The sequence below is a fragment of the Pimephales promelas genome, chromosome 7 (genome assembly GCF_988280905.1).
Source record: "Pimephales promelas chromosome 7, fPimPro1.hap1.1, whole genome shotgun sequence".
In the NCBI taxonomy this organism is placed as follows: domain Eukaryota; kingdom Metazoa; phylum Chordata; class Actinopteri; order Cypriniformes; family Leuciscidae; genus Pimephales; species Pimephales promelas.
This window is the reverse complement of record NC_142775.1, coordinates 25,518,054-25,537,117: the sequence shown is the minus strand read 5'-3', so window position 1 is coordinate 25,537,117 and position 19,064 is coordinate 25,518,054. Positions and strand designations below refer to the sequence as shown.

The 19,064-nt window shown below is 38.4% G+C and overlaps 1 protein-coding gene across 3 annotated transcripts; it reads left to right on the top strand.

Annotated features, from left to right (window-relative positions):
* The first annotated feature begins 571 nt into the window (after nt 1-571).
* rif1 (replication timing regulatory factor 1) lies at nt 572-18,934 on the top strand. Of its 3 annotated transcripts, XM_089133262.1 has the most exons (37): nt 572-740; nt 1,456-1,506; nt 2,030-2,151; nt 3,948-4,026; nt 4,194-4,290; nt 4,395-4,525; nt 4,606-4,697; nt 4,791-4,980; nt 5,063-5,155; nt 5,256-5,394; nt 5,701-5,852; nt 5,982-6,096; nt 7,006-7,182; nt 7,435-7,545; nt 7,718-7,780; nt 7,874-7,974; nt 8,781-8,867; nt 8,987-9,060; nt 9,227-9,410; nt 9,512-9,619; nt 9,712-9,861; nt 9,955-10,054; nt 10,135-10,414; nt 10,497-10,539; nt 10,611-10,810; nt 10,961-11,054; nt 11,184-11,315; nt 11,419-11,561; nt 12,824-12,913; nt 12,985-13,033; nt 13,147-16,092; nt 16,219-16,341; nt 16,441-16,527; nt 16,723-16,838; nt 17,022-17,175; nt 17,253-17,373; nt 17,465-18,934. In XM_089133262.1, the coding sequence occupies exons 3-37, from the start codon at nt 2,039-2,041 to the stop codon at nt 17,698-17,700; spliced, it is 7,170 nt and encodes a 2,389-aa protein (XP_088989388.1). In that variant the 5' UTR covers nt 572-740; nt 1,456-1,506; nt 2,030-2,038; the 3' UTR covers nt 17,701-18,934. The 3 variants fall into 3 exon arrangements, with proteins under 3 accessions (XP_088989388.1, XP_088989389.1, XP_088989387.1); XM_089133263.1 differs by lacking the exon at nt 1,456-1,506 and having other exon boundaries at nt 9,230-9,410; XM_089133261.1 differs by lacking the exon at nt 1,456-1,506.
* Nucleotides 18,935-19,064: the final 130 nt, after the last annotated feature.

Sequence of the window (19,064 nt, the reverse complement as noted above, 5' to 3'; positions counted from 1 at the left end):
CATGTTGGTTTACCAACATTCTTCATAATATATTCTATGCCTATACACAAATCAGTTTAGAACGCATAAGGAAGAGAAAATTATTTATAAATTAATTATAAATGTCATTATCCTGAGGTAAAAGTTGTAACTGTAGACATTCTAGCAACTCTGCTCAACACAACATACTAATAAAATAAATAAATAAATAAATAAACAAACAGAATTTGCCAATACAAAGTTATTGAATACTGCAGCAAATAACTGATGGAAAATATTGTTGAACAAAAACTTAAGAGTGCATATAGGCTACAATTCTTGATTTTTATTCAGACTGAGAATTATGATGCAGGGTCACACTTGGGCTAGTAATATATTTTTAGCTTATTTAGCATTTCCCTCGGTCAGAGAATTTAGGTGGTAAGGTATATATTTAAATGTACATTTACAAACTGTGATGTTAGGTGAGCAATTTTACTAATAATATAAACTATTCAAATGACCATAGTGTCTTAATTTGATGTACGTTCATCCAATAAATAATTTATGAGAGGGCGGAGTTGACGTCGGGTTGAAGGTGACGCGTCAATCGCGCGTCATGTTTGGCGCCAGCATTTTCGCGGGGAGTGTGGAGTGGACAGACGCTGCGCAGTCTTGATCGTTTACAAACACTGTTGTATAAACCCCTCTAATTTCTCTGATATACATCGTGTGTCGATGATATCGCCTTCATTGGTTGTTAGCGTGTCCTCAAGCGCGAGGTGAGACATCTTGAGTTGTGTCTGTTCATGAGTGTGTTCAGGGGGTTGGGTGGGGAACATGATGATGGTAACTAGCTCGCTAATAACTCTGCAGTCTTTGTAGGGGAAGTTCCTGTTGGATTAGATTGATTACAGCAAAAACGTACATGGCGGTTTAAAGTTTCCAATTAACGGCATATTTTTTACCTCTGTATTTTTCTGTTCGCGAGGTGCCCACAAGTTGTAACTGAACGCTCAACGCACATGTTAACACAATAGCTTTAAAATGCAAACGATAATGTGGACTAATATTTGCACATTTGACTGATAAGTTAGCGGCGTTAGTGCACACTCTCCAGTAAATACTTTATATTTTAATGCAAATACGTTATGATCTTTCGCAGAGAGGTTTAATAAAGATGGACGGCGTAACGTTATTGTTATTAGCCTCTCTGGCTAGCTAAACGTCGTATTTAGGGTTTATTCTCCCAAAATATGCCCTTAAGAAATAGTAGATCAATGCAAGAGCACAAAATAGAAATGTAGTCCAGTCATTAATGCCATTTGTGCGTCTGATATCTTATCATAACAAGAGAACACGATGTCCCGCATGCATCGATCTATTCTAGCTCACTTTCACTACCACTATAACATGCCATGGTTAAAATATTCACTTTTCATACATGCTGATTAACTGATTAATGCATAGTTTTTCATAATCGATTATTAATCGCAGGAATGCGTGATGCAAAACTCCCAGCCAGGGCTGTAGCATGTGAGGTGGAAGGTGAGTCACTCTGGGGTCCTAAAGGTCCAAGGGGGCACAGTAGTTTCTAAATATATTTTGAAAAGATTTAGAGGTCCAGAATTTAAAACTTCAGCCCTTCTCCTGTTACTCAACTGAATTGGTACTCCTTAATTTTTTTTTAAATTTTTTTTTTTGCATTACATCCTCTCTTGTAATTAATGCTACAAGCACATCTTGATTTCACAGAGTTAGACATATTTTGTTGGTCATTGAAAAAAAAATCCTATCTGTAGCTATAATCCTAAACATATTCCTACCCCTTTACCTAACCCTACCCACAAGCTATCCCTAAAATCAGAGGGAAATGAAAGGTGAAAACACTGATGAAGAGGCATCTAGCCCTGGTGGTTAGCCTGAATTTGACAAACTGTAAACGCATCTCTCAAATCTGATTGATGTCTGATTGATGATTGGCATGTTGTTCCAGGAACATGTACTTTGTGAAATCAGATTCTTCTGATGTGCTATGCATTGCTTCAATGTGTTTTATTATGTCTTTCAGGTTGTGAGGATGATGGCTGCAGTACCTCTATCTAGTGCTAGCCTCCTACCTCTTCTAGATTGTCTTGAGGATGAAGCAGCTGGACTGTCAGAGCAGACAGATGCCTATATCACCATCGCAAAGTAAGTGTTAGCTTACAGTTTTGGTGTCTGTCACTGTTGAGTAGGTTTTAGTCAAATTTTTTGCTTTATTTTTATGCTGGATTTCTGCTTTATTTTATAACTTTGACGTTTCTAGGTTTTAAAAACAAAAGGGTCTGAAATTGAAACATCAAGGGCTGAGGTGGGTAATAAGATGACATGATTTGATACAGGGAATAAAGTATATTGCAGGCCTATATACAGGGGCAGACTGGAGAAAAACATCCTGGGCACTGTAACCAGACCAGCTCACATTAGCACGCAGTCATACACATTAAAGGTAGTCACGCAAATGTGAGGTATTTGGTGGGTTCGGTGGTTGTTGTCTTTCATCCACATAAGCCAAAAACATATTTTCTGGATTTTCTCTGCCTAGAAAGTAAAATTAATTAAAAAATAATTTCATTTCTTCTACATAAATGATCCATTTTAAATACACATTCATCTTTCTAGAGGTAAAGTATCCCTTTAAAGAGGTTGTAAACCAAGTCCATGTAAATAGCGATTTAATCCAAGTCTTCTGAAGAGACTTCTATGCTTTATAATGTGAACATTTGGTTTTTTATTCACAAACTAGGGCTGGCCAAAAAAAATGATTTTTCGATTAATCAGGTTTTTTTTTTTTAATGTGGTTGATTCGATATTGATTCTCAAAAGCCATGAATAGATTTTTTTCCTTGAACGTGTCTTATTGACGTTAATCTTATTACTACTCATTACCACTAGATTCAGTTCTGATCATGCTTGATACAGGTGCACTTTTCAGTGTGAAAGGTGTTTGTTGAAGGAACTGTCAGTGTCCTCATCGAGCCAGTACTGCATGGTCACAAAAGTTTACCATTTGCATGCGTTTTCAAGCCTTGCCAATTTAAACATTGAAGTGAAAGGGAAGTTTTGTGAGCGCACACAACAGCGTCCAAATAATAAAATTAATTATTTCACGGCTCCTTGCACCTAAACGCACAAATTCACACATTTATCTCAAAATGCCCGCCTTTACGAGTATCCAAGTTAAGCTTATCGGTTATGGTTTAAGCAGTAGAGAAAGAACGCATGTGTATCCTTATTGGATCCGAAAGTGACAGCAACTTAATATCCCTGTTGCTGTCTGCAAAAGACAGAAAATTACTCTGCTCTTCACTTAACTGTTCTTGTAACTTTAAGGATTAACCTTTATTTATTCATTTATTTTTTTTATTGTGAAGATTAAATGCAGTGTTATTTAACATTTAATTACTTTTTTCAATTTCAGTAGCTGAAAACTAATGTTAGACCTACCTGAAAAACTTAAAGCACTGGTTATTTCATTTGTATTTTTGTTCTAAATGTATTTGTGCTATTGTTGCTTGTGATTATTTGCTCTTTTCTTTTTTTTTTTTTATTAATGAGTGGCTTTTGTCTGTCTTTTTTATTAATGAATGGCTTTTGTCTTGTTTTTGGCTTTAAATAACTTTGAAATTCATATTAGTTTAAATAGATTTCACTTTTATTTAAAATATTGGGTGTCAAACTTATTACAAAACAAAGATAAATTGGTTACAAAAAACCTCATTTATTGACTTATTACTTTTTTGTGATGGGGCTAGTGAATTTAATAATTGAATTCATTGAATTGAATCAAATCAAATTTAATTGAGATCTTGTGAATTGAATCGAGACATCTGAATTTACACAAGCACATCAAATATTGTGTAAAAAATGCTCAACTGTGTTTGCTTGATGTATGAGTAAGTTTTTAATAGATTGATTAAGTCTTTGTCGTTCTTTCTTTCTCCTAGCCGTCTCAATGGAGAGGAAGGGCGTCAGTTTCTGCCTGTGGTTGTAAAGCATTTTGCACGTCTTAGTAAAATCCTTTTGGTAAGTTGTCGCTTCTGTGAATTAAGACTCATTCACTGGCACTTTGTGCTTGTAACTGAATATTTAGCATTATAATTCTTTCTCCAAAATAAACAAGAAAAGGTTATTTCAGAAAACTGTATATCTTAACTAGGCATCAACCCTGTAAATCTTTTTATTTTTTTCAGGTACATATCTCCAGTGAGAATGAGGAGCTGTGTCAAGCTGCACTGCAGGCTTTGGGATTCTGTGTCTTCCACTCACACATCGTTTCAGTCATACCAGGTAAAAAGTTTAATTCTCTAGTATAATATTACATCCCCCCCCCCCCCCCCACCCCATAAGTAGTAGCGTCCATAATCCTCAATTTTCCCCATTGTTTCCTTCAGCAAATATTTCCGAAGATATTCTGTCTACACTCTGTAATGTCGTGGTAAAGTCCAAGGAGAAGTTTACATGCACACGAGCATTATGGGTGATTTCAAAACAGAATTTTCCGCCAGAGGTGGCATCCAAAAAGGTTTGCTTTAAAAACTTGGATTTAATGTTTTTCCCCCTGATATGATATTGTGTGTGGCTAAAATGTTTTCTACATTTCAGGCCCCAGAGATTCTCAAGAGTCTGGAGGCCTTGCAGACTCGAGAGGTTCAGTCAATCCTCATTGACCATGAGTCCCTCAATGTTGTTATAAGGTTTGATGAAGTTTCTCTTTCTTGGTACTGCCATTTTGCAAGGTCCTTCATACTTGACATAATCTGTTAATAAGATTTTGTGATGACCGTCAGGTTGCTGGAGCAGGCTCCCACTCAGATGGCTGCTGGAGCCGTGTGCTGGGCCAAGCTGGTTGTTCCTCTCGTGGTTCATTCGGCCAATAAAGTGCGCTTGCGTGCGGCAGCAGCACTGGAATTGGGCATGCCTCTTCTTCTGGAGAAACAGCAGGAGGTGGCAGCCATTGTAGAGCCAATGATGTCCTCTGTAAGTGTTATGTGGATGTACACAGCAGCTTTTTTTGTGCATATATTTATGTTTTTGCTCTCTATTGCTCTGCTGCCTCCAGATGCTCATCCCTGAAATGCAGAAGCTGTTTGCCTCTAAGAATGAAACGAATATGCTAAAGCTCTGGCCCTTGTTTGTGAAACTTCTGGGGAAAGTAAGATTCTCAGTCACTAAATGCTGCTCTTCAAGCATTTTTCAGTTCTTAATCTTGGTATTTTCAGTGTCGATAAGGGTGTGTTTCTGTCTCTTTTCAGTTGCTCCACAAAGGCGGTGCTTTTATTAATTCCTTGCTGTATTTAGAGGAGCTGGGTTTCCGCAACTCTTCCCCTAATATTAAGAAGATTGCCTTCATAGCTTGGAAGAGCCTCATTGACAATTTTGCCCTTAATCCAGGCAAGTTTCTTTGGAAATTTGGTGTAAGAGCCACTGTCATGGAAAACCTGCGAAAATCAGAGAATTACAAAATTGTGTCTTGTGGAAAGTCATGATGATAAGGTCATGGATATTTTTTATGCTTGGCTCAAATATGTTGGTGTTTAAAAATCCTTGTTTAGTGATCACAACTGACACGCCATTGAAATTTATTGGTCAATAAGTCTGAGAACTCTTAGTAACCGTCCAGCGACAGTTCATGATTATTAAGCGTTCTACATTTTCTCCCCTTTTGTTTTAAAGTTGTAACTGGTTTCTCTTGAGCAGATATCCTGTGCAGCAGTAAGCGTCTGAAGCTCCTCATGCAGCCCCTTAGTTCCATCCAAGTCAGGACTGAAGCTCTTCTGCTCACCAAGCTGGAGGTGTGGTGGTATCTCGTAGTCAAGCTTGGGCCCAACTTCTCCGCTAACTTTGAGCAGGTAAAATTCACTGTTTATGTTGATAGATGACTATCTTTGCAGACAGTTGTACCTAATGTATGGCCATGGTTCTAATGGTTAATTTCAGCAACAGTTTATCTGTCCTTTCTTTCCACCTCCTTCTTAAAGGTTGGTGTGCCTCTACTACACAGCACACTTCCTCCTGATTCTCCACTGCAGTCCCCCACTACACCTGCTCGTACCCCTAACCCAAGCAATGGCACCCCTAATACACCTAAAACAGGTACAGCTCATTTCCTTGTTGTTCCTTCATCATAACATCATATAAAGGGGATGGAATGAGATGGCAGTTTCGATTAGTTTTGTTTATAAAATGTAAAAAAAAAAAGTTCTATTTAAAGGTACAATATGTAGGAATTTTGTAATAAAATATTCAAAAATGACTTAAACAGTGTGATATATTTTCTGCAGTTGTGTACTTACAATATCCCAAAAGTCTCCAGAGTTTGTTTCAGAGAAATTCCATTTTTTTTTATTCCTGTCCACAGCCATGATGTAACCATGGTGACAGATGTGGACAACTGCATAGTGTGTAACGTTTAGCTGCAAGCTGTTGTAATTTCGTTGAAACATTATGGACCATGGCAAGCAGACTTTGGGACAAAAAAGGAGAACTAAAATGAGGATCAATATCGGCGTGGTGTTTTTGAAATGCAGATAACGATCAGTCCCACACACTTTGAAGGGGTACTACTGCAGTGGAAACGAAAAGCGATCCGAACTGTTTCGCGCCGAGTCGAAGCGTACTGAGCCGAACCGTACCGTACTATGCAGTGGAAAAGCGCCATAATATAGCATAACATTTCCTGTTCCTTGCAGTTTATTCATTATGGTGACATAAAATATTGCAATCAGACGTACAAGTAATACAAAAGCAAATAAATTACCTCATACGTGATCATGATTCATTAATTCCATAACATCTCTGGATGGTGAAATAACGTCATCTCCCATCTTTCAACTCTCCCTCATAGCATCATCAAGCTTCGCCTTTGTTATTGTTGGTAACTGCGACCTTTTGTGGTGAAAAATTGCTACATATTGTACCCTTAAGCTCCTTGATTCTTTTTTGTGTCTAGCCCAAATGTTGTCATATTAGCTGCATGTCATTTTTCATTTTCCTGTTCTCTAGGCATTCCCTCCTGCAGCACGACGAGCACTACTCCTCGCATGAATCTGAATAGCAGCATGCAGGCGTCTCAGTCCTACCGCTCCATTCAGCTCCTGGGACTAGAGATGACTCTTCACTGGCTCCTGGGTCCAGAGGTTATGGCCACAGCTGCTAAAGAAAGTCTTCAAATCAGCTTGGGTAATCATACACAAACAGTATTGTCTGAGCTTTGAAAATTGTTTTCCATCAGTGATGCATTGGGCTTCAAGGTCTATACAAAATGTAACGTGTGATATAAACGTGAATTTGATTAATAATCTAGAGATGTTCAGATGTACAACTACAGTCTAATATGTGGAACCTCACGTTACAGTGAAGTTCATATAATTGCAGTGATGGAATGAAATTTCAGATATAGCAGATGTCAACATGTTTTTTTTTTTTTTTCAGAGCCCTTGACACACCCGTTCCTCACCAGCCCGTCCTTCTTCAGCAGACATGCCTCTACCCTCATATCAGCCATCAGCGATGGCTTCATTGCTGTGGGAAAACATGCTCCAGGTATTCAACAATGTCATCTGCATAATGTAGCCTAAACTCCTAATGCCAACTTAACTTTCGCCTTTAGTTGTTTGTCTTTTTAAGGTTGTTTATTGTTAATTAGATCAGTCAGTAAAGGAAATATATGCTATTGCTGTCCATGTTAATCACTTTGTGTATTTATTTTCCACAGAAGCACTTCTTAATCTAATTTGGAGCAACCTGATCAGTTCTGTCAGCACAGCTATAGAAGCCGGTTGGTGAACATTTAAGTCAAAGATAATTTGCATGCTGTTTTGTTGTGAATACTGGCTAATTTAAAAAGTTTTCCCGTCACACTCGTCAACAGGTAACAAGAAGGAACGGCAGGGTTCAGAGGTCCTTACGCTTCTCCTACAGGCTCTTCAGTCCATCTTGTCTTCAGATGCTCTGCCTGCTGAACGTGCACTGGTAAGATAGCGCTTCATGGTGAAAATGACCTGTTCAATTACTTTCACAAGAACAAGTTTTGACTAATAATTTTCTAATACATGTCATTTCAGGTCTACTTTGAGTATGAATTATCTAATGCTTTGAAAGAAAACTATATACAAGCACTGTAAAAGGTTTTTACTGACTGGCTTTTGTCGTGTATGATTTCAGACCAAACTGTACATTTATGAGCTTTCAGAACTTCTGATTGAGGCTGTGTGTGACAACCTAACTGAACTCTTTTATACACATTGAACACAGAAAAAAAGTTTCCCTTAGGCTTAAGTGCAAACAATAAGTGTAGTAAATCAGTAGTAGTTTATCAAACATTCTGTATTTTTATCAAACATTCAGTAATCAGTAGTAGTTTATCAAACATTAAGTTCAAGTGCAAAAAAAGTACTGTAGTGCACAGACTCTTTATAATTGTTGTGAAATTGTCATTTTATTTTGCATCAGGGAGCTTGTTTTACTTTCACTTTCAAATTTGTGATCGCACAAACTACGTGTATAGGGATTCTACAAGATAGGACATTTATCAGACGTTTTCTGTTGCGCAGTGAATCCTCCCCCATTGTCACGCGATAAGATTTTAAGATTTTTAAATTGACAATTTGGCAATATTAGAGCTACTAGTATATTTTCCATTACATAAATGCAGCCTTGGTGAGCATAATAACTTGTTTCAAAAACAAAACTTTGAACTGTAGTAAATTTTTATGTTGGTTGTTGGTTCGATCCTTCTGTTCTAACTTTTTTTTTTTTGCTCAAATTATTTGCTGCAGCTTTTGTTGGAAGCCACCATTAAAGGAATCCCTCAGAAGGTGCTTGGTTCTGCAGCTTATCAAGTGGCAAACATGGATTTGTTGAACGTAAGTTCTATTTTACCACTTATGGTAAAGCCTTGGTAAATTGTTCAACACAAATTTCAATTTTTCATCCATTGAATTTATGTGAATAAGATAATAATTTTCCACATGTTCTTTTCCAGGGTACACCTGCACTTTTCCTAATACTGCTATTTTACAAAAGTAACCAGCTTTCATCGTTTCTTGAAGATGAGAGGTAACCATAAGACTTAATTTTAATCATTTAATCATTTAATACCTAATATCAAGACCAAAAGTAATATTTTGGAGAACTTTATTTTTTTGCATTAAACCTAAGAGTTATACTAATTGTTTTATTTCCATTGAAATTGTTTGCTTAACTTGTTTTCTTTGTCATCTAGCAGGTTTTTCTCTAGCCTGGAAACCCTTGTGAGCTGTGGATTTTGTGGACCTACATCGCCCCTGGCATTTGGAGAGGCTGTTTTAGGAGCGGTTAGTGGGAGTGCAGAGGTTGTAAAGAACAAGAAACAGCTCTGGAGGATGTGGAGTGTGGTGGTAAACCCTCTGACGGACACAATCACTCAGGTACTTAATTTAAATAATCTGTGGTATAGAATGAACGTGCATTTGAGTGCCAGTCAAGCCTTGTATTTCACTACTATTGATAAATCATTGTTCCAACATAGACCAATGAAGTGAATCAAGGAGATGCTCTGGAGCATAACTTCAGCGCCATTTACAGTGCATTGATGTTTCCAGTCTTTCATCTGCTTCCTGGTTCAGCCCTACCCCAAGTAAGAGCCAGTCATAGCTTTTGTACAATGATTTCTCCATTATAATGCAAGTATTTAATTTTATTTGTCCTTTGACTTAATTTCTTGAATAGATCACTCAGAAAGCCATGATCAGTACTTGGTCCAGGCTTTACAAGGCATTTGCTCGCTGCTCCGCTTTGGTAGCCACAGCTGAGGAGAATATATGCTGTGAAGAGCTGTGTGCCAAGATATCTGCCTCTCTTGAAAGCGATGCTCTGAAAGTACGGCACTTCCAACCTTGGAAAAGTTATTAAATTGTGCACCTAATTAGGGTGTTGAGTCTATTATAATTGGTATCCTTTTGTTTGTTTTAGAGTCTGCCTATGCTAGATGCAATAGCAAACATCTTGCTGGTCATCATTGAGAGTATGGACTTTTCTCCTTACACGCCACAATTTCAACAGAAGATGAAATGTAAGGATTTTGCTTCAGTTTCAAATGGGTAAAGTTGTGTTAATGGCACTGTGACCATATTTTCATGTGCTAATCCCTAGCTCCTCATACACCTTTGAGTTGGGTACGCAAGAAAAGCAGAGCCCTGGGGAATCTCTCGACCTTCCACACTCTCCTGATCCAGACTCTAGATGCATTTCTTTCTGTGAACCCCTCAGAAGAATCTGTGGAGCCCGCCTGTGGAGCTTTAAATGGAATTGGCTTGGTGATGGTCTCCATCTTGTCTACTCTTTTGACTAATATAACACTGCCCACGTTCCTACAAGAGGTGCTGTCCACCCTCACCAAACCACTCTCACACCTTTATGAACAATTCTCCAGGTTTGTGGAGTCTTCTCATCCTTCATACATTGTATTTTTCCCCCTTTTGTGTAACACTTGTTTTTCTTTTCATTTATAAAAGTTATGATGAACCATCAAAGCCCAGTGCAACACTTGGACACAAGGTAAGAATTTACTTGTGTAAATTTGAAATCAAAACCACAGCAGCTCTGATGCGTATTATGTTCTCTCCTAGTTAGAGAAACTGGCCACAGACCTGCTTGGCTGCCTTCAGACACAATTGACTCTGCACAACGATGAGATGCTTGGTCTGTTGTCGCCCTTGCTCTGTGTGCTTTTTCCACACAAGAGCAAGCAAATTCGCACTGTGGTCACTCAGTTCTGGAATGCCACCTTTGGAAATGCACTCACCTTGACTTACCCCGAGCCTCTGAAGTACGTTTTCATTGCATTGCTGGGAATTTGTGTAACGTGTTGTGTAGGCAGATTTTCAGATATTTAAATCAAGGATGCAATTTTTCCCCTTTTGATACTGACAGTATCTTTTATTTTTATGAGTATTTTTTTTTCTTTTTCTTTTTTTAGGTCTGTGTTAAGTCAGGCTAAGCAGAAAACTCTCTTGATTTTACCTGGTTTTGGAGCTATCGATGCACCAGATGATTGCAGTGGACAGTATACTGTGCGTATAGTGTTGCTAACAATAATGCAAATCCTGAAGAACGCAGAGCTGTTTACCTTAAACATGTCATCTCTGTTAGTTTTTTTTTTTTGTTCCTAAAAGCATACTAAATTTATGTTCTCTAATAAGGGTGAGAGTTCTCAGCTAGACACACAAATTAGTGGGGTGAAGATGACCTCTGTGGGAAAGAGGGACTCTCTCCTTGCGAGGGCAGACGAGCTTAAAGGAAGAGGCTCTGTACATGTAGCAAAGCCAGTGTCTGTAAGTAAAAACAAAAAAAGAATCTGAACTTGAAGATGTCAATGGTGGTGCTTAATTGGCTACCACAGCATGTCCCTCAACAAACCACCTGGTCTCTCTCTAGATCAAGCTGGACTTTGGATCGCCCAAGCCTTTGCGACGAGAAGCTATTGAGGAGGCGGCATCAGTAGATTTTGTTTTCATTCCACCTGAGACAAAGCAAAGAGTGCTGACTGAGCACCAGAAAGAGGTCAAAAGGACTAAACGGTAAGTTTAAGTTCTGAAGTTTAGACCTCTGCCATGGCATGAAAAAAGTGTGTAATTGTACAAGACGGCACATTTTTAATTTTATACGTATAGGCCCATTTTCACAGACAAGCTTAGCACAGATTAGGCCTTAGTTCAATTAGGATATTTAAGTTCCTTTTATAACATGCCCTAGAAAAAAAAAAAAACATTACTGGTGTTATATGTCAGTGCAAGTTGCTTTCAGTTAAGACAGTTCAAACATGTATTCTAGTCTGGAACTAGACTTAAGCCTCGTCTGTGACGGTCTGGTAGTCTGTCATCTTTAAAGGGATAGTTCATCAAAAAGGTTTTAATTATCCCATGATTTAATCTCAAGCCATCCTAGACTATTTTCTTTCAGATGAAAACAATTGGAGTTATGATAAAAAAATATCCTTGCTCTTCCAAGCTTTATAATGGCAGTGAATGATGCTTCTTATTTTGAAGTCCAAAAAAGTACATCCATCCTTCATAAAAGTAATCTGTTTACTAAAATTTAGTTTATACTATATGAACAAAAATAACTAGCTTTTGATTTTCAACTTGCGCTAAAACAGTAACTTCTAAGGTGATGTAGCTTAAGCTTACTTCTTGCGGTTAAAACAAATATGGCTCCTCTTCTCTTATATCGAAATAATTGAATACTTCTAATTTGTGACTAGTGTTTTGTTTTGCTCTATCCTCTGCTTCTGCGTTTGTCAATGTGTTGGCGTCAGGGCAGAGATTACTCTTTTGGCATAAATCGATTTGCGTAGGCCGCCTGCCGGAAGCTAGATATTTTAGTTTGTAAAGTTTTAAATATGGATATTTTTCTTACAAAAGCCCATCGCTTCGCTTCAGAAGGCCTTTGTTAACCCCCTGTAGCGAAGTGAATAGTGAATTAATTTTATGATGGATTGATGCACCTTTTTTGGTCTTCAAAATCAGGAGCGCCACACGCTACCATTAAAAAAAAGCTCAGAAGAACCAGGATATTTTTTTTATATATCTCAGAAATCCAAATGTAGTAAGATTTTTTAGAAAAAAATTAATCTTAAACATCTTTTATTTTTGAATAACTAAACCTCCCTCTCCCCCTGAACCTCAACATGGTTTCATAAAAGGGAAAGCAAAACAATTATAACTCTGTGTCTGAAAGATACTCTTAAGCCATCTGAGGTGTATATGACTGTAAATTCTCTAAGCATTTTGAAAAGAAATTGTCATTTATGTTTTTTGATTGGTTATTTATTTTGTATAAGGGTTGACATTCCTGCTCTCTATAATAATCTGGATGCCTCCCAGGACACCACAGACTTTTCACAGTGTACTCAGAGTCAGGAGGAGTCAATGTACGTATTGGAATTATGGATTTGCTTTTACTCCTTTTTTTTATCTACTATTAAAACCTGTTTCTTCTTAGGGACAAATTGACAAAAGATGATGGGGATCAACCTGAGGAAGAGGCTAAGGTAAAACGGCAGTTTTCAAACTCTGGCACTGCTGATTTGATTATGTGTGGGATATGCGTGCATGCTTTCTCTTATGTGTTTTAATTGGTTTTAATTTTGTTTCCTCCCCTAAGGAGATTGCCACAAGTGATGAACCATCCCCAGATGTTAAAATAACCCAAGAAGGAACCAGATCAGATGTAGAAACACCAGAAAAATCTGTGCAAAATAAAGATCAAACTTTAGAGAAGGATCAGTCGCCATCCAATGGCATCACAATTGAAGCGAGTGGGCATGAGAAAAGTGATCTAGAGGGGACCAGCCCTAATGTTTCGGGTTCATCTGATATGATATCAGGTACACCTCCTAAACCCAATAGCAGACGTCAATCATTCATAACATTAGAGAAATATGTTGAAGGGAAATCAAGTCCGGCAACTGTTGCATTTACTGGTCCACTCACCCGGAAATCAGGTAGACTGGATTCTTCAAAGGAATCGAAGTACACGCCAAATGACTCACAACCTCAGACTACTAAAGAGGATTCTCAGGAATCTCAAAAGATCAGCAGCACTGACCCATCTGCTCAAAATGAGAAAGTTGGGGAAGAGGCAAAAGATGAGATTAAGTCAATGGGAGATCATCCTTGTGAAGGTACTGATGAGGAAGGGGATGTGGTCCCTGACACCCAGACCCAAGTATCTAGTGATGCATCTGGTGTTAAGAGCAGTCCTGTGTCCAAAGCCAGCATTGAGGAAGACTCTCCTGAAAAAGATTCACAAAGTCTTGCTAATTCTCAATCTAGTCAAGAACCAAGAAGGTCGAGTAGACGGCGAAGTAAACCTGTTCGCCCAGGGGAAGATCCTGGGGAGATGAAAAGCAAAGAACAAGTCAGTCAGGTTGCAGACTCAATGACAAATACACATAAGTCAATACTTACGCCAGCAAGTAGCACTTTAACTGGAAGACGAATTAAGGTTCGGGAAGACCGTAAAGTTGTAGGTGACCTGCTGAAAAGTAAAGGGATGAAAGGAGAGCTTAGCCCAAGTGGTTTACAGATTTTCTCTGCAGAGTCTTCACAGGCACTTCCACGAGTAAGTCAAGGTGAGACTTCTCCCGAAAGTTCACCTGTAGCCCAGTCAGATAGCCAAAGCGGAGAGAGACTGCCAACTCTCAGTGAGTCTAAAAGTCTGGCATTGGGTAGATCTCCAAAGAAAACTAGAACACATGACGAATCCACATACAAGGAGGCAGATGAAAACTCTCAAAATGATTCTCAAAATGCCACATCCCCTTCGAAAAAGAAACATTTACAGACACCTCTTTCTGATTCTGAGGCTGATGGCCAGCAATCTCCACGAACGCGAAGAACAAGAAGATCTGAATCTCAATTACTGCAGACCAAAGAAGAATCGAGTCCGACAGATTCCCAAACAATGACAAAGATGAAGGGAAGAGCTATGAGGAGGAAAACTGCAGAAGAAGAGACGGACTCTAGTAGAGATGTTACATCAACTGTAAATGCTGAGGAGTTAAGTGCAAGCCAAGATTCATCTCAAGGGCTTGGTAGATACAGAACTCGACGATCTAAAGGTTTGTTGGCTGCCGACAATATGGAGTCTGAAACCCCTGATAGCCAAGAAGATGGGCCAAGGCCTAAAAAGAGACTGCGGAAACCCCCGTCAAATGAGGTGCTACCAGTTGCCACAGAACCTAAAGTTTCTGAGATAGTGGCAGAAAAGGAGGATGCTAATATTCAATCAGAAGTATCAATGGAGATGTCACAAGATGAGGTAGATCCTGAAGCTAGTTTGGAAATTTCAGTTAGTGAGACCAATGAACTTAAGAAAAACAAAGAGTTTCCTTCCTCTTATAGTGTATCACATGAACAGTTCAGCTCTCAAAAAGGAGCAGTAGATGACAAAGTTGAGACAAAATTGAAAACTGAAACTGATGCAGAATTAAATACTGGAACTGATACCGAAGAAAAGGAGATTATCAGTGGTAAGGGAGAGGATGAAGAAGCAAATTCATCTTCACAGGCGGTATCAGAAGACTTAAAGTTTGGCAGTTTGCGTAAGTGCCCACATACCAGGGGACGGGGCCGTGGACGTAGGCGATCTAGAAGCTGCAACTGCTTTTTAAACAACCAGGAAGTGTTCTCACAGGGCAGTGACATCCAAGAATCAAAGGATCTGAAAAATGAGCAGGTTCCACTTGTTGTTGACACCCTGTACTCTAAACCTGAGCAGTCAAGCCCAACATCCGTATTGGAGGAAAGCAAGAGCTCACCAATTGTAGATTTACCAGTTGCTGATGTTCAGCCTTATTCAACCTTGCCTGCTCAACTCCCATGTGAGGTTGTGTCTTCTGAAAGCCCCATTACAAAGCTTGGTGTAATTGTTTCTCAGCTGTCTGAAGCAGAGGAAGAAGCACAGCTTGAATTATCCAACCTGAGGGATGAATCAAACAATGTGTTTGTAAAAGTCCAGGAGGTAGAGTCAAATCAGTTGGAGAGTTCTGGGTGCACAGACAGTCCAAAGCACAACAAAGAATTAGACAACCCTTCAGTAAGTCAAGAACCACCCCAGAGTTCAACACCTCAAGACACCTCTCCAAGTCAGGGTCGCCCAGTGGAAGATGCACCTATATGCCAAGAGCAACTAGAGTCTTCCCATGTCCATCAGGAGGATGCAGTGAAGGAAAGTGAAGACCTTGCTGTTCCAGAGCCGAGTGGAGAAAAGGTTGTGTTGCTAGAAGAGTCAAATGGCAAAGAATTGCTTGACAAGAATGTTGGTCTCATCGAGAAGGATGAAGACACTCAGATTGACAACCGGGCTCTTTCAGCTGATATGCAGGAGTCGTCTGTACCACCTCAAAGTAGTACCTCTGAAGCCTGCTTAGATTCCCCACCCAAGCCTAAACCTTTAGACGCTCTCAGTGGTGAGCTAGAGCCTGGCCAGAGCCCGAGCAGAAACCGATCTCGTGCCTGGTCTCCATCAGCTTCTCCATCTACCAGTATTCTGAAGAAGGGACAGAAGAGAACATGTGAAGAAGATACCCCATCCCCCCTCCAAAAGGTATTGGACAGTTCTTAATTTGAGAACATTAAAATCTAAATGTTCAATGAAACAGCAGTAATGTAAGCTTGTAGTGGTTTCATACAAAGAGAAAATCATCTATGTAATGTTGTTGTGGTTGTGCAGTCTCGTCGAGTGTCTTTTGCAACTCCAATTTACCATCAAGAACTGGCTGATGATATTGATCGACGTAGTCCGGTTATTCGCACAAGCTCACCTAGGTCAAAAGTCTTGAGTGGACAGTCGAAGGTTTGTGATAAGTGTTTTGAAATGATTAGATCTAGATGTAAAACTGTGCTTGAATTGTTTTTACATTTCTTTCATGGCCTGTTAAATGTCTTCATACAGTATATCACTACACCCACAAAAGGCTATTCAGGTCTAAGTCCACGTAACCTCCGTAGCCCTGGATCCAAAAGCTCTAAAAAATGCCTGGTAAGGGTTCTCTTGCAATGTACTAAAATATTTCATTCTGTTTATTTCAATCTCATGCAGTCTACTTATTCAAATCATTTATTTATCAAATTCAAAGCAATTAAGACAATGTGAAAGTTGCAATGAAAGTTCATTTAGTTTTAACAGTACCTGCAATGGAAATGGTGTTAAAATATTCCTGTTTCTTTATCATAGATTTCGGAAATGAGCCAGGAGCCACGTCCTATTGCTAAAGATTGTGTTTATCCAGCACTTGTTGGCTGCTCTACCCCTGTAGAGGCAGTTTTACCACAGATATCCTCCAACATGTGGTAAGCCATATTTCCTCTTCACTAGGGTTTGGGTTCAGTTTAAGGTCATTCCTCATTTTTAATTTACTGACATTTTTAGAGGATTTGGTGAACTCCTAATAAATTACCGGTAGTTTTTTTCTTCTTCTTTGATATCTGTAGTAAGAATGGAACTAATTGCTGTTTATTTCTCTGTATGTTCAGGCCTCGTGGCTTTGGCCAACTTGTTAGAGCCCGGAACATTAAAACGGTTGGAGATCTGAGTGCCCTTACCCCTAGTGAAATCAAGTCCCTTCCTATTCGTTCACCTAAGCTGTCCAATGTGAGGAAAGCACTTAAAACCTATTATGAACAGCAGGTAATGTGTAGATTATTTAAATAGTGTCTTACTTTATTATGGAAGATCATTCTTACACCTCAAGTTTGGCTGTACAGAGAAAAGGGCGTTCTGATGACCTCAAGAGTTTTGACGAAATGGAGAAAATGACATCTGAGCCTGAAGAGATGGAGCTTCCTCAAAACCAAGATGAAGAGCAAACACCAGGAGAGGCTCAAGGTAACACACCCTCCCCCGTCAAGTTCATTGGTGATGCATAATACATATTGATGACTTGCCTCATTACTTTTTTTCTCTGAACTTTTGCCAGATGACAAACCATCAGAAGCAGGAGTAGATTCAGGACTGATGCCTGAGGAGAAAAAATCGAATGATTTGCTCTCAGATGTTGTCACCCTTGGTGGACGCTTAACTTCAGAGGAACTTGGTCACTGTTCACCCCACCAGTTGGGCCTGATGCACGAACATCTGAGCGGAATGATGAGAAGCATTGTGACCCATCTGCAGTCCCGCTTGCTGAATAATCTTGATGATAGCTTGCCATGAGGACATTGAGACATTTTCCTGACACAAGAATTCACTTTTAACTTGAATTAACAGTGGACTGCTCATCCCTAAAGTTTTAGCTTGAATTTTAGAGTAGTTGCATTTCTAATTATGCTTTCAGAGAATAGACTTAAATGGCCAAAATGGCCATTACCATTGCTACTTAAGTGTGTGTATTTTATGGAGTGATTTTTAAGACTGTAAAATTGTACGGAGATGCCAAGGAACCTTTTTTTTTAAATAAAACTATAGTATTAATAAAATTTAATTTGTTTTTATTTAACATTTGGTGCTTTTTTTCTTTTCTTTTTTTTTTCCCCAGTCTTTTATACAAACCACAAAATAACAAATTGGACGTTTTTTTTTTTTGTTGTTGCTAAAGAAACTGGCTTGGTAATTTTGAAATGTTTAATTTGAGCAAAAAAAAAAAAAAAAACCTAACAATGGACATGAACATGCAAATAAATGAAATAGTATTTTTACTTGATGTTAGCAATAAGCAATTTATTTTTACAATATTTATTTAAAGGGATAGTTCACCCAAAAACGAAAATTCTGTCAGTAATTACTCACCCTCATGTTCCAACTCCGCAAGACCTTTTTTCATCTTTGGAACATGAATTAAGATATTTTTGAATCTGAGAGCTGGATCAATCCTCCATACTAGTCCATAGGCTTCTTGAGGGATTGAAACTTGCTGGCATCGAAAAGTTATTAAAGACATCATTAAAATAGTCACAGTGACAGTGGCTCAATCTTAAGTTTATCAAACGACGAGAATACTTTTCTCGAGAGCAAGAATTTTTCTTTTTTTTTTGAGTATGTTTTCACACCAATAGCAAAAAATATATCTAAGTATTTTGAGAGAGATTTTTTTTTCCTCAGAAATAATTTTTAAATGTATTTTAAAACATTTATATTTTTTATGTTGTATGAGAAAATACTTTCTCAACTTTTTTTAGTCTTAAATATTAATTTTTATTTTTGGTATGAACTTTTTCTATTAAATTTTTTTTTTTCTCTCATGGAATGCTTTTTTTGCTATCTGTATGTAATTTTCTCTCAAATGATCAGAGAGAAAAAAAAATGTTTATTTTCTCACATCTAATAAAGAAAGTCCTAGCTCCATACAGGGTTCCCATGGGTCCTTGAAATCCTTGAAAGTTTGTGAATCTGATTTTTTTTTTTTTCAAGGCCCTGGAAAGTTTTTGAAAATAAACATACATAGACACAGGTCCTTGAAAGTGCTTGAAGTTATTTTGTGCAAGAAACTTTCTGGAAAAAATTACATATTATGCCCTCTGCGCTCCAATAATGTGTTATTTTGCCAACACTTCGTAGCCTATGCATTCTAGCTTGCTTGA

Coding starts and splice junctions, on each gene's coding strand:
- rif1 (XM_089133261.1), top strand. CDS start 2,039: ATGATGGCTGCAGTACCTCTATCTAGTGCTAGCCTCCTACCTCTTCTA. Junction 16,342..16,440: donor TCTTGAGTGGACAGTCGAAG/GTTTGTGATAAG, acceptor GTCTTCATACAG/TATATCACTACACCCACAAA. Junction 16,528..16,722: donor AAAGCTCTAAAAAATGCCTG/GTAAGGGTTCTC, acceptor TCTTTATCATAG/ATTTCGGAAATGAGCCAGGA.